At 45.9% G+C, this 17,324-nt stretch overlaps 1 protein-coding gene across 9 annotated transcripts in view; it reads right to left on the reverse strand.

The window, feature by feature from the left end:
- The window catches only part of MICAL2 (microtubule associated monooxygenase, calponin and LIM domain containing 2), a 253,290-nt gene that overhangs the window by 104,819 nt on the left and 131,147 nt on the right, over positions 1-17,324 (reverse strand). For 7 of the 9 annotated variants that reach the window (XR_011969323.1, XM_072619416.1, XM_072619413.1 and 4 more), the window contains exons 17-22: positions 16,263-16,385; positions 14,597-14,815; positions 13,712-13,813; positions 12,557-12,679; positions 8,623-8,709; positions 785-892 (exon numbers count right to left, since the gene is read on the reverse strand). The exons of 1 other annotated variant lie outside the window; for it this stretch is intronic. Coding sequence is in view for 7 of the 8 variants with exons in the window: in XM_072619416.1 (XP_072475517.1) it covers positions 785-892; positions 8,623-8,709; positions 12,557-12,679; positions 13,712-13,813; positions 14,597-14,815; positions 16,263-16,385 (762 nt within the window). In the remaining variant the exon portion in view is untranslated. The remainder of the gene's footprint in view (positions 1-784; positions 893-8,622; positions 8,710-12,556; positions 12,680-13,711; positions 13,814-14,596; positions 14,816-16,262; positions 16,386-17,324) is intronic. One more of the 9 variants, XM_072619417.1, reaches the window with a different exon arrangement.

The raw sequence follows: 17,324 nt of genomic DNA on the forward strand, positions 1-17,324 counted from the left end.
AGACAGTTGGTATATATCAGAAACAAGGTTTGAACCCAAGCCTTCTTGTCTCCTATCCACAAGGACCCTCTGCCTTTCCTCCTTCCCCTGACCTCAATAATGTTGTTGAATAGAAAGAGCACACAGTAATGCTTGCCAAAGGAAGACGAGCTAAAAGTCGCCAAATGGGAAATGTAACATTTCTCCGTTCCATGAATGTGTGTGCATTAGTAACTTAGGGAAGGCAAGTAAGGTTTGCTCAACCCAAAACCTTCACGTGCATGCACACGTGTGTGCATGTGTGTGCACACACACACACCCATCCAAGTGAGAGTTTATTACCTGGAGTTTCTTAGTATTAGGCAATTGAGGGATAAGTTCACAGAGCCCATGGGGGTGAGATGGGGAGAGAGATAAACACACACCAGTTAGCTTAGTAATTATGGGGGGGAGGGCGAAAGAGAAAGTGCCAGACTCAAACCAGGTTAGTGGTTTTGAACAGCCTGGTGATTCCAGCCAGGAGTAGCCTGAGTTGAAGAAGCAGATGAACTGGGTGGGAGGGATGTTTGGTCCATTACCATCCTCTGAATTTAATCAAAATGGTCAGTTTGGGGGCACATTTACTTTTTCAAGTGACATGGTAATCAAAGAGGGAAAAAAAACCAAAGCAGGGCTAAAGGTTGTGAACCCTTCTCAGAGTATGTATGGCAGAGCAGCCAGGGTTCTGAACAGGATGGGCATGAAGGCCTTGCATCATCTTTGTTTCAAGGGAGAGGTCATTGTAGGAGAGGGGAGGCAGCCTTACCCGCTCTGGAGAAGCAGCCTGGGTCTTGGGTCTGTGATCATTCATATACAGATTGACCAGAACTTCAGCCACCGCCCCTATTCCTCGAGACACTTTCCCTACTGTCATCTACCGGGTAACGGAGGCAGTGAATGATAGAGAAGAAAAGCAGAAGAAAGTTTAATTTTTAAGGCAAAGACAGTGAGATGCCAGCTGAGCGTGGGGGAAGAGGGAGGAGGGGAGAAGAAGCCAACCAGACAAGAAAGGAGGGAGGCACACAAATACAGAAGCAGCAACAGATGAGCTCTCTCCCCGGCCCCAGCAAGGAACAAAGAGGACTCCAACCATAAGGAACTGAGCAGCATGCATTGCTGCTAGCCTGGTTACAAGATTGAGCCATCTCAGAAGAGGATCACAGACTTAGAGTTGGAAGGGACCTTAGAGTTCAGATGAGGAGACCAAGGCACGCGTAATTCTCTTCTCTATAACTTGCCCAAGGTCTTTATCACTGTTAGCAGAGTCTGGGGTCTTCCTAATTTCATGTCCAATTTTCCATCCATTGTACCACCTAGTTGCTCTCAAGAGAAGGTGCTCATGGAGACTAAGTACAAAGTCCAATCTCACTGCAGAGCAGAAAACCAAAGCCCAGAAATGGGAAGCAATTTGCCCAAGGTCCCAAAGTCCAGCTGGAAGCCTGGTGAATTACAAGCGATAGGCTATTATAGATCAAGTGCTAGACCCTCAAAGGAGAGGTCCAATCCTGCCTCAGACATTTACTGACTATATGACCACCACTGAGTCATTTAACTCCTCTGAGCCTCAGCTTCTGCATCAGCAAAATAAGTACAATAATGCTATTTGCCTCACAAGGGTTACTGTGAGGATCAAAAGAGGCGATGCATATAAAGCTCTTTGCAAACCTTCAAGTGTTCATTAGAGCACCAGACAATGGTGTCCCAAAAGTCCCAGTGCAGTTGAATGCTTATTAAGTTTCAGACTTAAAAGCTACTAAGCTGCATACTTGAATAAAAGCGAGCCTACAGCAACTCAGGCTTCTTAATATCGGCGTCCTTTCTACTACACCACAGGGTCCCTAATCCTGCTTCAATCCCTAGTAAACAGAGACTGTCTAACCAAAAGGCTCCTAGAGAATAACTAATTGGGGTGGGGATGGGGTATGGAGGTCAGAGCAGGTGGGAAGAGGGGAAATAGACAAGAGACTTGTTCAAACCCCTTCCCTAATTCAACAACTAATATTTACTTCAGGAATGCTCCACGTGTTAATAAGTTCATACGAAGAGGACATACATGGATGTATACCGGTTAGAGACTAGGCAACAATGTAGAAGCAGTCTGTCTCGGTAGATGGAGTTCTCTCACCTGGGAGTTCTTTTCACTCCTGAAATGTCAAATCTAGTCTCTCTCCCGTCTCCTCTCCCCATCCTCTATCCTTTATGCCCTATCTCCATCCTCTATTTCCTGTTCCCATCCCCTCATATAAAAGTTTCATTTAAAGAAAGTAGGAAGCAGAAGGTATGTTTTGTCCTTCCATCATCCTTACAATGAACCCTGTATGTGTTCGTCCTTCGTTGCCAAAGAAGACCATGCAATCAGAGAAATGACATGACTTGCACTTGACTTTGTTTTGAGTGAGGGAGGGCTGTGCAGGTCACCAGCCTCACTTCTCCTCCAGAGCCATCTGAGTCCAGTGACCAGATATTCCTCAGGATGACTGAAGATGACCCAGGATGAGGCAATTGAGGTTAAGTGACTTGCCCAAGGTCACAGAGCTAGTGAGTGTCAAGTGTCTGAGGTGAGATTTGAACTCAGGTCCTCCTGACTCCTGCACTGGTGCTCTATCCACTGTACCATCTAGCTGCCCCACTCAATGCACCCTATGAACTAAAGGAGAATGAGAGCTGCAGAAAAACAAACCAGACACGCCCCCCCTACACCTCACAATAATCTGGGCTGGTCCCAGCTATCCACCCCCAGGACACACTCCTTCTTGGGCTCTTCTGTGCTCTTCCCTTGTGCCATCATTCACCCTCCTTAGGCAGCTCACAGAGCGAGGCAAGTTTGCCAGCAAGGCAAGCCCAACATGAAGGGGACACCACAGAGGAAGAACCTTTTCAAAAGAAGGCCTTCATGGAAACTATACCCAGGGCCAGCCTACCTATATGGGCCAAGAAAATGGCATGGGGTGGTGACAAGAGCAGGCTTCAGCAATACCTGCATGAAGACTCTGTGAGATATGGAAAGAACGATGGCAGGAAAGCCAGAGGCCAGGACTGGGTGAGGAACAAGGGGCCAGAACATTGCTCTTGTCACTTGGTCACTCTCCTAGAAAATAGCTATACATCAGAACACCCAACTATGGATATGTTTCAGGCCTCCCCCCAGACCACTCTCCCACTAAATAGAGACCCTCAGCCTTCTCAAGATGCCTAATTAGTCAAACACAAATGGGTGCATTCCCTAAGAAGGGCCAGAACAGACCTCAAAGTCTATTGAAAGAATTAACACATTATTTACCTTCTAAATTCTTTGAAAAAACCCATCTGAATAATGCTAGTAAGCAAACTCACAGGATGACAGATGACTCTCCAACCTTATCATTAAACCCAAGACCAGAGTCTGGAATTCCTTGGCACCCAGACTCACATTCCTACAACCTTCAATATACAGGAGATGGGGCTCGAAGGAGGCTTGGGGCTGAAAGTGTCCCTCCTTCATCAAAAGCTGGACTTAAGTAAGTCTGATGGGAAAAACACTGGTTAACTGTTTTTTCTTTATTACAAAGAAGGATTTGAGTGGGACAGGGTTGGGGCTTGATTCTACCAGCCCTCAAATATTCATAGCAATGCTATTTATGGCAGGAATTTTATGGTAGGGAAACCAAACCAAAACAAAACCCAAAAAGCCTTGGGAAAAATCCAGCCCAGTGGATGCCCACTAACTAGAGAATGGCTGAACAAATCATGATTGGTATGTGACTGTCAGGTAAAATTATTGTTCTATAAGAAATACTGAATATGAAGAATTAATGCAGAGAATCATGAGTGGAATGGTATGAATTGAGAGCACAAAATAAGCAAAACCAGCAGAGTAATTTGCACCAGGAATGCAGGAATGTCAACAAAAATAGCACCCATGGGAGATGGAACAATGAGTAACTGTGAGGACAAACTTCTGCTCAAGAGAAGGGATGAAGAAGTAGCTTGAGAAGCTCCAGTGACTCTCATTGCCTTCTAGATTGACAAAGTCCTCTGTCTCAGTCTCCCTGCCTCAAGTCTCCCTGCTCTCCAACCCATCCTCTTCACAAGCTTACAAAGTGACATTCCTAAAGTACAGGTCTGATCATGTCACTGCTCTGCTCAAGAAACCCCTGTGGCTCACCATTGCCTCTAGGCTCAGATGAAAACTCCTTGGTTTGGCATTTCAAGCCCATGGCAACCTAACTCCAGCCTCTCTTTCCAGACTTAATACATATCACTCCCCTTCATGTACTCTACTGTCCAAACTGCTGTTCTGCACACGTGATATTTCATCTCCAGGCCCTTAAAACCCTGCCTTCCCACCTGCTTCTTAAGAGTGCTGAACTTCTTCTAAAGCTCAGCTGGCACACCGCCTCCTACAGGAGGCCATCCTTGATGATCTCCCAACTATTATCACCTCCCATCATCCCCAAAACCATCTTGCATTTACTTTGCATGGATCTTGTATTTACTTATATGTATTGTTTTAGTTTCTCCAACAGCATGCAAGTTTCTAGAGGACTAGGGACTATTACCTTTTGATCCTTGTATCCTTAGCACAATGTCAGGCACATAGTAGGTACTTAAAATTGTGTTGTCTGATTCCTTTTTAAAGATAGGGTTAGCAAAACAGTAGGTCTGGAGAACGATATAGTCTTAGCAAGGATTTTAGCAAAGAAGTCAACAAAGTCTCTCATGAAATTCTTGTGGGCAAGATGGTGGGACATGAGCTGGCTAAGAGTAGAACTGGACAAGCGGGCCCAGAGAGTGGCGCTTAGCTACTAGATCGACTGACGGCAACCTGGATTGATTGTGTGTGTGTGTGTGTGTGTGTGTGTGTGTGTGTGTGTATGTGTGTGTGTGCGTGTGTGTGTGTGTATGTGTGTGTGAAGAGAGGGGGAAGAGTTCGCTAAAACATGACATGGTTTTACCAAGCCTACAGACTTTTAAAACAATTATGATGGTAATTCATTTTTTTAGCACTTTAAGGGGGTTTACGAAGCCCTACACACACATACACACATACACACACACACCCCTAACTCACTGGCAAGGACAGTGGGTCCTTCTTTAAAGTCTTTCCCTGTTTACATCTGGACAAACCCCTATGTCTAGAGGACAACAAATTACTGGCCCAACGTTATGTCCAGCTCCTGCATTTACTGGCAATAGAACTAGATTACCCAATGGGTGTAGCTGTTTGAGCCTCTGCCAAGGAAGAATACCAGTGGAGGCTGATTCAACCAATGGGTAATTTCATGACTTCATGCAAGGTCCAAGTAGAAAATGGCACCACATTCCATTCTAGTCTAGGCATTGTGGAAATTGAATTATTGCACCAGTGAAACTCCAAGGAGGGCCAAGACCTTGAGCAACAACCTCACAAGGTTCTGTTGTCTGAAATTCCTGCTTATGGTGGATGTTCAAAGCCCCAATTATCCCCTGGGACTATGCTTTTCCATTGGGTATCAGACCTGAGACTGGGCAAGAGATGACATTTGGCACATGTGGAAGGGTCAGAATTTCCTACTCTCAAAGACTACAAGATAGGAAGTTATGGTTGTTCCTACAATGACTATGGGATACTACTTAAAGTTAAGAAATTGAGCTGTTCTCCATTTTCCTCTCTGGAGGAGGCAGGACAAACAAAGGAACATTTTCCAAAGGACACTCTCCTAAATGAGTCAGTGTTTATCCCATCTTCTTTGTCAGGATGGAGGAGAGAGCCTTGAGGTACAATAACTTGAGAGTGATGCTCTTGGAATCAGACCACAGAGGTCTCAGAGCTAGGATTCATCTAAGGCTCCCAGAAATCTAGGCACAACACCAAACAAGCACTGTCAATCCAGTTCTAAAACGCTGGTGAAAAACAGCTCCTGACATCCAATTAGGGAAATTCACTTCTTAGATGAGTTGTCATCCTCCACCATGAATATTGAGATCTTCAAGGTTACAGTCCATGCTGGGCCATGGCTTACCACTTAGCTTGAGTCAACACTAGGTTGGGCAATTCTTTACTATATAAACACCCCCACCCCCCCCCCCACACACACACAATGGCTGTGTTTGAAGACTTAAGTGAATTAACAGGGACCTCCCTCCCCATCTTGGGAAAAGGGCAGAGTCCCCAGGACAGCAGAGTGGTCCTCATGAAGAGTTGGCTGACAAGTCCAGAGAAGCATGTTCACTGGATGCGGGGAAAGAAGGCTGGGCACCAAGCACTCACCACGCAAGATTGTCTTGAGATTAAAAAAATATTGGGGTGCCTAAGGACAGACTCCGGGCTTTGACAATGCCACATTTAACTGGCTCTCTGGAATTGTGTTCCTTAAAAAAGAAGGATCATAGGCCATCGATCTAGAGATGGCAGGGAGCCCAGAGGCCATCTAATCCAACCCATCATTTTACAGAGGAGGAAACTGAGTCTGGCAAGGTTAAAGGATTTGCTGAAGAGGTTGAAATTTCTACAATATGACTCTTCTTTGGTTCATGGGTAAAGATAAAAGCCCAGCCTCAGGATTCGATGTCTGTGAATCAAGTTGGGGGTTCCAAAAAGGAACATATGCTCTTCATTATAGGTTTGGCCAAGGATGATGACTAGGAAGGAGGGTGTTTATTTCTAGAACCTTGGAATCCTGGGTGAAAGGGTCTAGTGCAGTAACACAGACAAGCTGGCTGCCAGAAGTTTACTGAGCACCAGACCCTGGTTCACATGCAGCATGTTTCTCTCTCTCTAATTCCCCAGAGCTGAGGCAAGTTCAGGTCACTGAGCGATCAGCTCATTCCACAGAGTCTCTCTATAGAGAAAGGATGGAGTACTCAGAGAGGCCCTCAGATCCAGACCACTTAGGACTAAATGAGGTCATTTATCATGCTAAATCAACACCTGCTTTAAACTGTTTACCTAATTCAGACAAGCTCAGTCTGGGGCTGTATTTTTTTTTTAAGTTGTTGTGCCATCTTCTCATTTCTTGGGGGATGGGGGCGGTGCGAGGACAGGAGGTACTGGATTGGACATATGATTTAATCTGTGGGGAACTCCTGATCTAGAAACTCATTCTACCAACACATTCTACCAACTCAATCCATCACTTGAGAGTTGTCTCAAGCAATGACAGTAGAACTGATGTGCTCTTGATCATATAACTAGCAATAACTAATAATTATTAATAACTAACAACATAAAAAAATAAAATAACAACTCAATATATTTTTGTCTGGGAAAGGGGGCACTAGAGATATTCATCAGTAGGTGAAAACACTTTAAGGTTTACAAAAGGTTATTATCTCAACTGAACTTCCCAACTAAGAAGTTGGGGTTTTTATTATCTCCCCTTTATAGATAAGGAAACTGAGGCTGGAATAGCTTAAATGACTTGACCAGCATCAGGCAACTGGTGTCTAAGGAGGGACTCAACCTCAGGTTTTCCTGACCCTGACTCCAATGTTCCACCCATCCCACCAAACTGGCTTTCTATGAGAATGCCATTAATTCCATTTTCCCTGCATACATAATACCTGCAGAGCTCAAGACCAAAGGAGGAAACGAGGTTTTAAGCAAAGGCATGCCTAGCAGGCAAGACAATCTAGAAGGCAGCCTGAACTCAGAAATGCCCCCACTCTATCCCTAGAGACATAGAACAGACTGTGTCAGAAAATGTATTTTAGCTAGGTTTTGACTATCTACCATCTGAGATTTTCTTTCTTGGTCTGGGTCCCAAGGATTTTTCTTCATATCCTAAGGGGGGCCGTGCTATTGGAGTAAGTGACTGAGTCCAATCTCTTCATTTTACAGGTGAGGGAACTGATGTCTTGAGAGGGGAGATAATTGGCCCCAGATCACAACTAGCAAGCTGGGGCTACAATTAGGTCTCATAACTCCCAGCCCAAGCATCTTCTCTCAGCAACCCACAGCTTCACTCTATCCGCATCACTAGCTTCACAGAACCTTTGTCTGCTGCCAAACTGAGTATAAATCAAGTCTGATTTTCTCATAGACATCCCCCCTAGCCCAACCTCACTCCATGAACTCGCCAGGATCCTAGTAGCGAGGCAGGTCCTAGAAGGGATCCAGCTGGACAGATGCCCTTCTGGAATATTCCTACTGTGCCTACTAGGAACTTAGTCCCCACCCAGCAGTCTATTTTTCCTTTACAATTCCATTTTGCATTTGCAGAGCTACTTTTCACCCCCCTATTCTATCTTGGGTTATAGGATTCCCCATTTTCCCATTGCTTCCCAAGACTGAGTCATCACTTTTTGCCCAGGCATTTGTTAAAAGATGCAATACCACACACTGCCAGTAGAGGTCATCACATGGTCTACCATACCAATGTTTTAATTCGTACACTTGAAAATGGTTTCTGCAGAAGAACTGGTGCTGCCAACAGTAGACCTTCAAAATGAAGCACATTGAGTTCCTATGGAATGTTGGTTGTCTTTTTAGGCCATGCAACACAAAGGGAATAAATAAATCAAATGGATGTGGGGGGAGGGAAAGAATGGGAGAGAGCAGCCACACAGTCCACACAGGGCCATCTTCTGCCACACACAAACCCCGGTGCAGCCAGAGGAGCACAGACAGGCAAACGAGGGCTATACCTGACTTGGGTCTGGATGAAATAACTTGTGCTTAGATTCCATCTTTTGAGGAGGCCTAGGTTTTCCAGTAGCTCCTGGCACATAGGACTACAGTGAAACAGAGACAAGGTCAGATTGGGCGTCTCTAAGGCTTGGGTAAAGACTAGTTGAAGGTTTGGGAACTACCCCCCCCCACACACACACACACTGGCTACTGTCTCCCCCGCAACACACACCCCATTCCAGCTACTCATTGTTAATTTTGGGATGAAAAAGAGATCAGTTAAAAAGTGACCCAGGGGTCTTGGAGCTGAGTGCATGTGGAACTGGAGAAAGGGACCTGGGGCAGTTACAGTGATCCCTGGCCAGGGGTCAGAGGAGCTGGGTTCCAAACCCTGTCCTTCCTACCTACCTACCACCGGGAGCTCTTTCTGAGTGCTATGGGTAGATGACTTTTGTTCTAATAAACTTGGCCTAAATGACCAAGGGGATGTGGACACTGGAAAAATATTCCAAGAGGGCATGAGCCTAAACACAGCATTCCATCCCTACTTGAGTCTATTGCAGGCTCTGATCCCAAGTGTGTCTCTAAGAAAGATTTTCATCAACTATACTTAATATTGCACTCATGGGCAGAGACTTACAGGTCCATGTTGTTTTAAGCATCAGCATACCATGTTAAATAGATCAAGAAGGCCTTTAATTACTAGGTATGAAGCTAGTAAAGTGAGGATCATCAGAGGATCAGGGTTTTTCATTACTTTATTTGAGAATGCCAGAATGGAAGATTTGTTTTTGATTTGGGGTGGGGGTAGGGGAGTTTCCCCCACATTTTCTGTTGGGACAAGGGTATGTGTATAAAAAAGCCAGTGGGGTGGCCAGGGGACACAAATATGCAACTGGGATCAGCTGGGGTGCCATTTATTTCAAGGGAATTTTCAGATTCCAATTCTTAAATTATTCCCTAGGCCCATAACTGATGCCTTTTGTCTCATGTTCCCGGCCTTTCCTGGGTGTGTCCTTTAAAAAAAAAAGTTCATTCAAAGGAGAAGCCTCAGAAGTAATAAAAGGAACCGTACTGGATGAATGGATGATCCTGGATGAGTTCCATGAAGCCAAGAGCACCCACAGTAAAGGCCACTGACAGCTGTAGTTAAGAGCAGCTCTGTGCCAAGCCTGGGAGGATCAGCCACGCCCCAGTAAGCCTTCAGAGACACCCTTCCCTGCCCTCTGAAGTTGCTAAATGAATGAACTCTAGGTATCTGTGGACAGAGCCAAACTGCCAGATCCCACCCAGAGGGTGGGGGCCTGCAAACAGGCAAGTTAAAGGAGGACAGTCCCTCTCCCTCTAACCCTGGTAATGGCACCTAAGCCCTTGGGAAAGTCCTCACCCAAGACCTGCCCTTGGATCAGAAAGCAGGCCCTGACTCAGGTACAGCTCTCAGGGTCAAGGGCAGGATGGAAGGAAGAGCTGGAGAAGGTGATTGAGTTGCTAAGCTTTCCCCTGAAGAAGACAGCTGGCTGGGGGTTGGTGCAGGGCTGGGCAGGAAAGAGGGCCTTTTCTTGCTTTGGGATGGCAGGCCAGCTGCAGAGATAAAGGATGCAGGGCAATCACCTACATCCCCAGTGCTTGGGCCCAACTGAGAAGCATCTATAATTAGTGCTCCAAGGGGGAGTGAATGCCCCATCTCATAACCAGGGTTGGGGCCACCTAAAACAGACTATATCGGAAAATGTATTATAGATGTTATAAATATCAACCACCTATATGAGATCCTATTTTGAGGTCTAGGTTCCAATGTTTGTCTTTCCCTGACATCCTAAGGCTACTCCAGTGTCACTGGACTAGAACCACAAAACGTCAGAGCAGGTGATCAAGGCTTGATCCCCTCCTTCTGAAAATGAGGTGCCCAGAAGGGACATGGATCACCCCCAAGGTCACACAGGAGGATCAGGTTTCCTTAGATTTCCTTTCAACAAATGCTCAATTTTTCCACCAATGGCGTTTAGAATCAAATGCACTGCTTATCCTCTCCTGCCCTAGGGAAAGTTGCCCATCTCGGTTTGGTCCTTGGGGGAAGAGGGCCCTGGAGCCACAGAGTAATCACCAAGTGATCCTCGGCAGCCTCCTGCAGGAGCCTGGCCAGGACTTAGCCCGATGTGCTGGGCTAAAGGAGCTACATTCACAGACACACACGGACCATCCTAAACAGTAATAAAACCCATTCCATGATTTTTAATCTATGTATTATATGTGTGTATGTATATGTATAGGTATATATATATGCATATTTATATATGTATGTATACATATAGGTATATGTGTACATGTATATATATATATATATATATATATGCGCTTCAGGGCTACATTGTATGGTCTGCAAGGCACTGGACTTCTCTTTCCAATTGTTTTGTTTATAATCATCTCTCTGTTCCAGTTGTTTGTTAATGTAATAAGTACATATTTCCCAAAAGCCTGGGGAGAAAGGGATCCTCATAATCCACTGACTGGAGAGATGGGCAGCACCCCTAGCCCACTCCACACCTGGAGGAAAAGGTGTGTTCTCTTTAAAGATGTGGTTCTCCAGGATTCTGTTCTACCACCTGTCCCCCTTCATTCCTGCCAGAAGTCATCCAGATGGCTGAGGCTATGGAGACAAGATAGGGTCTGCCTAGCATTTCTATTTATTTATTTCTTTCCTTCCTTCCTTCTTCTCTCTTTTCCTCTCTTTCCCTCCCTTCCTTTCTCCCTCCCTTTCTCCCTCTCTCCCTGGAGATAGGTATTCCATAGACACTGAGCCTTGTTCAGAGCGGGGGCTCAGTCAGCACGCTTTCTGGCTGTGGTAAAGATGAATACCCACTCAGAGCTGGTACTGAGAAAGGAGAAGCAAGAGGAAGGAAACCACAGAGTGGTGGTAGTCTAATTGATTTAGGGTCTATGAAGGACCTTCAGCAGGGTGCTCCCAAAAAAGAAGAAACTTATGTCCAGGGCCTACTCTGTTGTTGTTGTACAGGTATCCAGTGGTGTCTGACTCTTCATGATCCCATTTGGGGTTTTCTTGGCAAAGCTACTGGAATGGTTTGTCATTTCCTTCTCCAGTTCATATTACAGAGGAGGAAATTGAGGCAAACAGGCTTAAGTGACTTGCTGAGGATCACACAGCTGATTAGTATCTGAGGCCAGATTTGAACTCAGGTCTTCCCAACTCCAGGTGCGTCACTCTAGTCACTGCACCACTTAACTGCCACACTCCAAGAGACCTCACCAAAGGGTCAAAGGGCTGTTGCAGACTGGTGCTTTATGAAAGCAAAGCAGGGGCCAGAAAGGATTGGCACAGGCTGCCACCTTCACATATAATGAATTTCCTACTTCCTGGTTCTGATTCATTAAGTTAGAGGATCTCTCAGTCTGTCACCACTGATTAACTCTCCCAGTCCAGGTTCCTAAGAGTTCACTCTTGATTGGATTATCACAGTCAGATGCAACCAGGTAGCTTCAGGGCTGATAAGTATCAAAATGGAACGCCCTTCCATCCCTAGGTAAAGAATTCAGTTTGCAGGCCCCAGTGAGTGAAGACTGAACACTTGGCACAACCCGTGTTAGCAAAGGCATCAACATTCATTACAAAAAACAAACGTGAGAGCAAATGGACAAACAGATGTCTGAGATCCAAGGGGATCCCCTTTCACTCTGTAATATTTTATCATCCATTTAACCAGTGGTAGCAACACTATTCTCTACATTTGTCATCCTAAGTAGACTGGGTTTTGCTGCATGGTTAATTTATATACATATGTAAACACACACGCACACGCACACGCACACGCACACGCACACGCACACGCACACGCACACGCACACTTTTTTGCCCTTAGCAAGGCCTTCAAACTATTGGACTTCTACATCAGTGTGCCTCAGAGTACAGGAGACAATTTAATCACAGTTCACTACCTTTCTGTCAGAGGAAGAAGAGTCGACAGATGAGGAAAAGGAATCATCAGCTGAGTCACGAGATGAAAGACAAGAGGAAGGGAGGGGATGGGAGTGAGAAAGGCCTTTGGTGAGTAGTTTATTCTGCACAGGATAGAAATAGGAGAAATTATTATTCCAGAGGAAATTCACATCCGTCCATGTCACTGTGAATGAAGCAGGCACATGAATGTACTCTCGCAGAGTGAGAAGCTGCTTTTGTTTCTTTCACACTCTTCTCAGGACAAGGTGGGATCCTCACCCTTGGAGTCCAATTGGCCCCATCTGGCTCTCATTTAGATGGTAGGAGGCTGAGTTAGGGGCAAACCATTTCTACTCCCCCATAATAAAAAAAAAAAAACAGGTTGAGAGGAAGCAAACATGGGTTACTTTCTCAGCCAATAGGCTGATTAAGAGTGGGATGACCATCTCTGTGGCTGCCATCTTGAGATTTGCTTCTGAAACTCGGTGCAACAAACCAGCTCAGACACCACCATGTAAACTTCATGCACCCATCCCATCTTGAAATGACCTTGTCTTCATTTTGTATGTGTTTTTACAACATGCATAGATGCGCACATGCTATCTTCCTGACAGAATGAATCATTATTCACTATTGTCTTTCTAGCACCAATGCCTTGGAGGGTTCCCGGCACATTGCTGGCATTTAATAAATGGCAGCTGAATTAAATCTGTTGTTATCCAACTAGTCAGGATGTAGGGGCCATCCCAGGGTAAAAAGGAGAAATAGATCTATTCTGAAGGCACATGAAGAACTCCACGAAGAGAGGCTACACTCAGCCTTCTTATATCCTGGAGACCTGTTTATTTGTTTGTAAATAGCCTCTCCCTTCTGAATTCATTAAGGGTGAGCCTGTAAGCTTTCAGATTTTTCCAATCCTGATAGCTTCCCCCTTTGGACAGCACGGCATTTTCCAGTCTAATGCAAAATGATCTAGTTCCCAAGTACTGAACAATGCCCAGTGCCCACAAGGAGGGAGTGATGAATTGTGTGTGATCCAGCATGCTCTAATGGGTGAGGGAGGGAGGGAGTCCAGAGCCCAGCTAGCAGCCCATGCTGCCCTGGGCTTCTGGAATCTTGGCTCCTTGGGCCCCAGTCAGTCATGCAACAGTTACCTGGGGGAAGTCCTCACTTGCAAACATGGAGGCAAGGTGAGCAGCTTTCTCTTTAATATTCTTTTTGTGAAACTCCCTGTTGGCTAAGTTTTGAGCCCTCTTCTGCAGGTGGAAAAGAGACAGAGAAAGAGAAACAGACACACAGACAGCAGGAGAAATAGATGCAGGGAGAGAGAGTGAGACAAACAGGCAGACAGACACAGACAGACAGTGGCAGAGAAAGATGGAAAGACAGCAAGAGAAAGAGCCAGAAAGGCAGGCAAGAAAGAGAAAAAAAAAAGACAGAAAAAGAGAGATAGAGACAGGCAGAGAAAGAGGCAAACATAGAGAGAGAGAGAGGAAGGGAGAGACAGACAGACAGACATAGAGGGAGAGACAGACAGAGACACAGAGAGAGGTGGGCACAGAGCCAGAAGGGCAGGCAGGAAAAGAGAGAAAGAAATAGACAGAATGAGAAAAATAGACAGATACAGGCAGAGAGAGACAGACAAACATGGAGAGAGGGAGAGGGGGAGAGGGAGAGGGAAAGGAAGAGAGAGAAGAGAGAGAGAAATGGGGGGAGAGAGAGAGAAATGGGGAGAGACAGACAAAAACAGAGAGAGATGAGCATGGAATCAGACAGACAGAGGCAAACGGACAGAAAGACAGAGAGACCAAAGAGAAATAGAGACAGAACAGTTTTAGTTAAGACTAGGAGAAAGGCCAGGGAAACAGTAATGCTAGAATATTTTCAGACTTGTTCATAGAAATATCAAAGCATGAAGATTAAGATAAAAGGAGGTGGCAGCATCTGACCGGAGGCTCTAAGGGGCAGAGGGCAGTTAACACCAGAGCAAAGAAAAAAGGGGAGCAGGAATGGGAGTGGGCGTGGGGTCCATTTTTCACCTGGTGAATCTTTTCCTCCACATGCTGCAGGCGCCTCAGCGTCCCAATCAGAGCAAATGCCCCGGGACTGGCGGATGGCACAGGAGCCAGGCTTCCTGAGTGGAAGGGCTGCAGGTCCGACTTGGCTCGAGCTCTCAAAGGCCTGGTCAGGCTGTCACTAGCAGGAGAAGCCGCCTTTGACTCCCTGAGCACCTGCTCAGTCATAGCTAATGTCTGAAACTAGGAAACAGGGAAACTGGGCAAGGGCCTTCCCCTCCACACAGTGTTTCCTCACATTTCTATGTATGCACACATGTACACACATGTACACACACACACACACACGCACAAAGAGGTCATGAGGAAGAGAGGGTGCTACTAACTTCTGGCACCTGAGGAGACATGGCTCAAAACACCACAGAAAATGGTGGCCTTCTCTCTTACAAGTAAACTCCTCTCATGAGCTCCTGTACAAAACCAACAAGCCAAACCAGTATAATCTGCTCAAAATAAAATGCTAGAAGGCATAGGTCCTAAGAACATAGAATTAAAGGGGGAAGGGACCCTAGAGGGCCTTCATTTGGGAGTCGGAGAGTATAGGATCTAATCTCCCACTGATGCTAACTACTTTTTTGGGCCTCGGCTTCCTCATTTATAAAATGAGGGATTTGGATGAAAGATAACTAGCATGTAGAAAGGACTTTACTGCAGTGGTTGCTGTGTCATTTCAGTTGTGTCTCACTCTTTACAACCCCATTTGGGGTGTTCTTGGCAAAGATACTGGCAGGGTTTGCCATTTCCTTTTCCAGCTCATTTTACAGATGAGGAAACTGAGGCCAATAGGGTTAAGAGACTTGCCTAGTTAGTGTCTGAGGCCAGATGTGAACTCATGAAGATAAGTCTTCCTGACTCCAGGCCTAGCACTCTATCCACTCTGCTACCTTTCCATAAAAAGGGTATTAGAAAAAAAAAAAGTCATTATTAAACCACACTCTCCTTTCGTGAAAAGTCTAAGACAACTCAGTAAAATCACCTGATTCCCATCAGGAAAAATGGGATTACACACACACAGACACACACACTCTCTCTCTCTCTCTCTCTCTCACACACACACACTTCCTAATACGGAATCTTCCCAATAAAGCTTGTTAAGCGCATCCCAGAATCCAAGAAGACACACTGCCTCTCTGCCTGGGTGTCCCCCACTACCCAACCCAAAGTTGGCAGAGATGCTCAACATTCCACTGCCTTAAGCATTGCCACAGGGAGATCCCTGCTCACCACCATGCCACATGCTGATCTCCTCAAGGCCTCCTTCCTACTCTGCTTGGAACAGAGGAACCACTGAACTAACCCTCCCAGCTCACAAGTATTTCCTTCTTCCAGGATGCACATCCAGGGCTGCAGCTCTCTAGCATTTGAAAAAGTATCTGCCACAAGGTAACTGAGTAAAATAATCACAGTGGTTTTTTTTTTTCCTTAACAGGTGTTCAGTAAATACGTGATAAATGAATCCACCAAGCTAATGGATAAAGGATGTCTGCATCCCGAAGTGTGTCCTTGTGATATGAACACTGGTCTGAGAATGTGGGGATGCGGATTACCCTGGAGGGCCCCCCATCCCTCCCTTCTGAAATGAAATAGGAACTTTGCCAAGCTGGAAGTGAGAACGAAGATGGAACCCTACCTGCCTTCTGAGAGGAGGCGACGGGCTGGGCAGAGGGTCCTTTGGCTTAGCAAAGCGAGAGTGAGCAGGAGGGCCAGCAGGAGAGTGTGAGACTGGCTTACCTAGAGTGGAAAGAGCTGGGGCCTTGGAGAAGAAAGTTGAGTTGAGAAGAACAACCGTAAGAAACATAAAAATAAAAGATAAGTCAGTCTGAAAGACACGGGGAGGCAGGAAACAACGAGAAGATGACAGAAGGTGGGCCAGGGCCTAAAGCAAGGGGGCAACCAAGGAGCTTTGGCCATCCAAGAAACATGAGCAGTACAGCCTCCCCCAGAGACACAAATAGCCAAGGAATCTATCTATCAGGAGGTATCCAGTGCAAGCAGGGAAGGGAAGGAATGGTGCCAGATCCCATATAAGGGCAGGTTGGAGAAGAGAAGCCAGGGGGCCTTTCAGAAGCAGCAGGAATTTTCCCCTTGTCATGGTCACTTGACCATCTCTGTGATAAAAAAATGGGATCTCGATGCTGCCTACTGTGAGCCCTCCATGTGGGTGGACTCCCATCACCCACCAAAGCCAAAGGTTCCTACTCAGGTCAAAAGAAAGAACCCTGCGGAATGAGACAGACTGGTCCCCTTAGCAAGGGTCTGTTTAACTTTGAGCTCATGAATGGTGTCCAGAGCTCAGCCATTTGGTGTCCACTCATCCTCCTGAACATAATGATATAGACCTTGGTGAGCTTTTAGGCTTAAGCCAGTCAGTCTCTGCTAGCTTCCCAAGACAACCAAAAGCTCCACTCTGGGAATGTGTGGTTACCAGGATGGCTGAAATAATCATGACTGAAGTCTACATACTACTATGTGCTAAGACCTTTACAACTGTTAACCTCATTCAATCCTTACAACAGCCCTGGAAGGCAGGTGCTACTATCCCCATATTCCTCATTTACAGATGGGGAAACTGAGGCAAAGATTGGTTAGGTGACTTGCCCAGGGTCATACGGTTAACAAATGAAGTGGAATTTGAACTCAGGTCTTCCTCAACATGGATCTTTCAGAAGTGCAACAATCTGAATCATGCAAG

Source organism: Notamacropus eugenii, chromosome 6, assembly GCF_028372415.1.
Source record: "Notamacropus eugenii isolate mMacEug1 chromosome 6, mMacEug1.pri_v2, whole genome shotgun sequence".
Classification (NCBI taxonomy): domain Eukaryota; kingdom Metazoa; phylum Chordata; class Mammalia; order Diprotodontia; family Macropodidae; genus Notamacropus; species Notamacropus eugenii.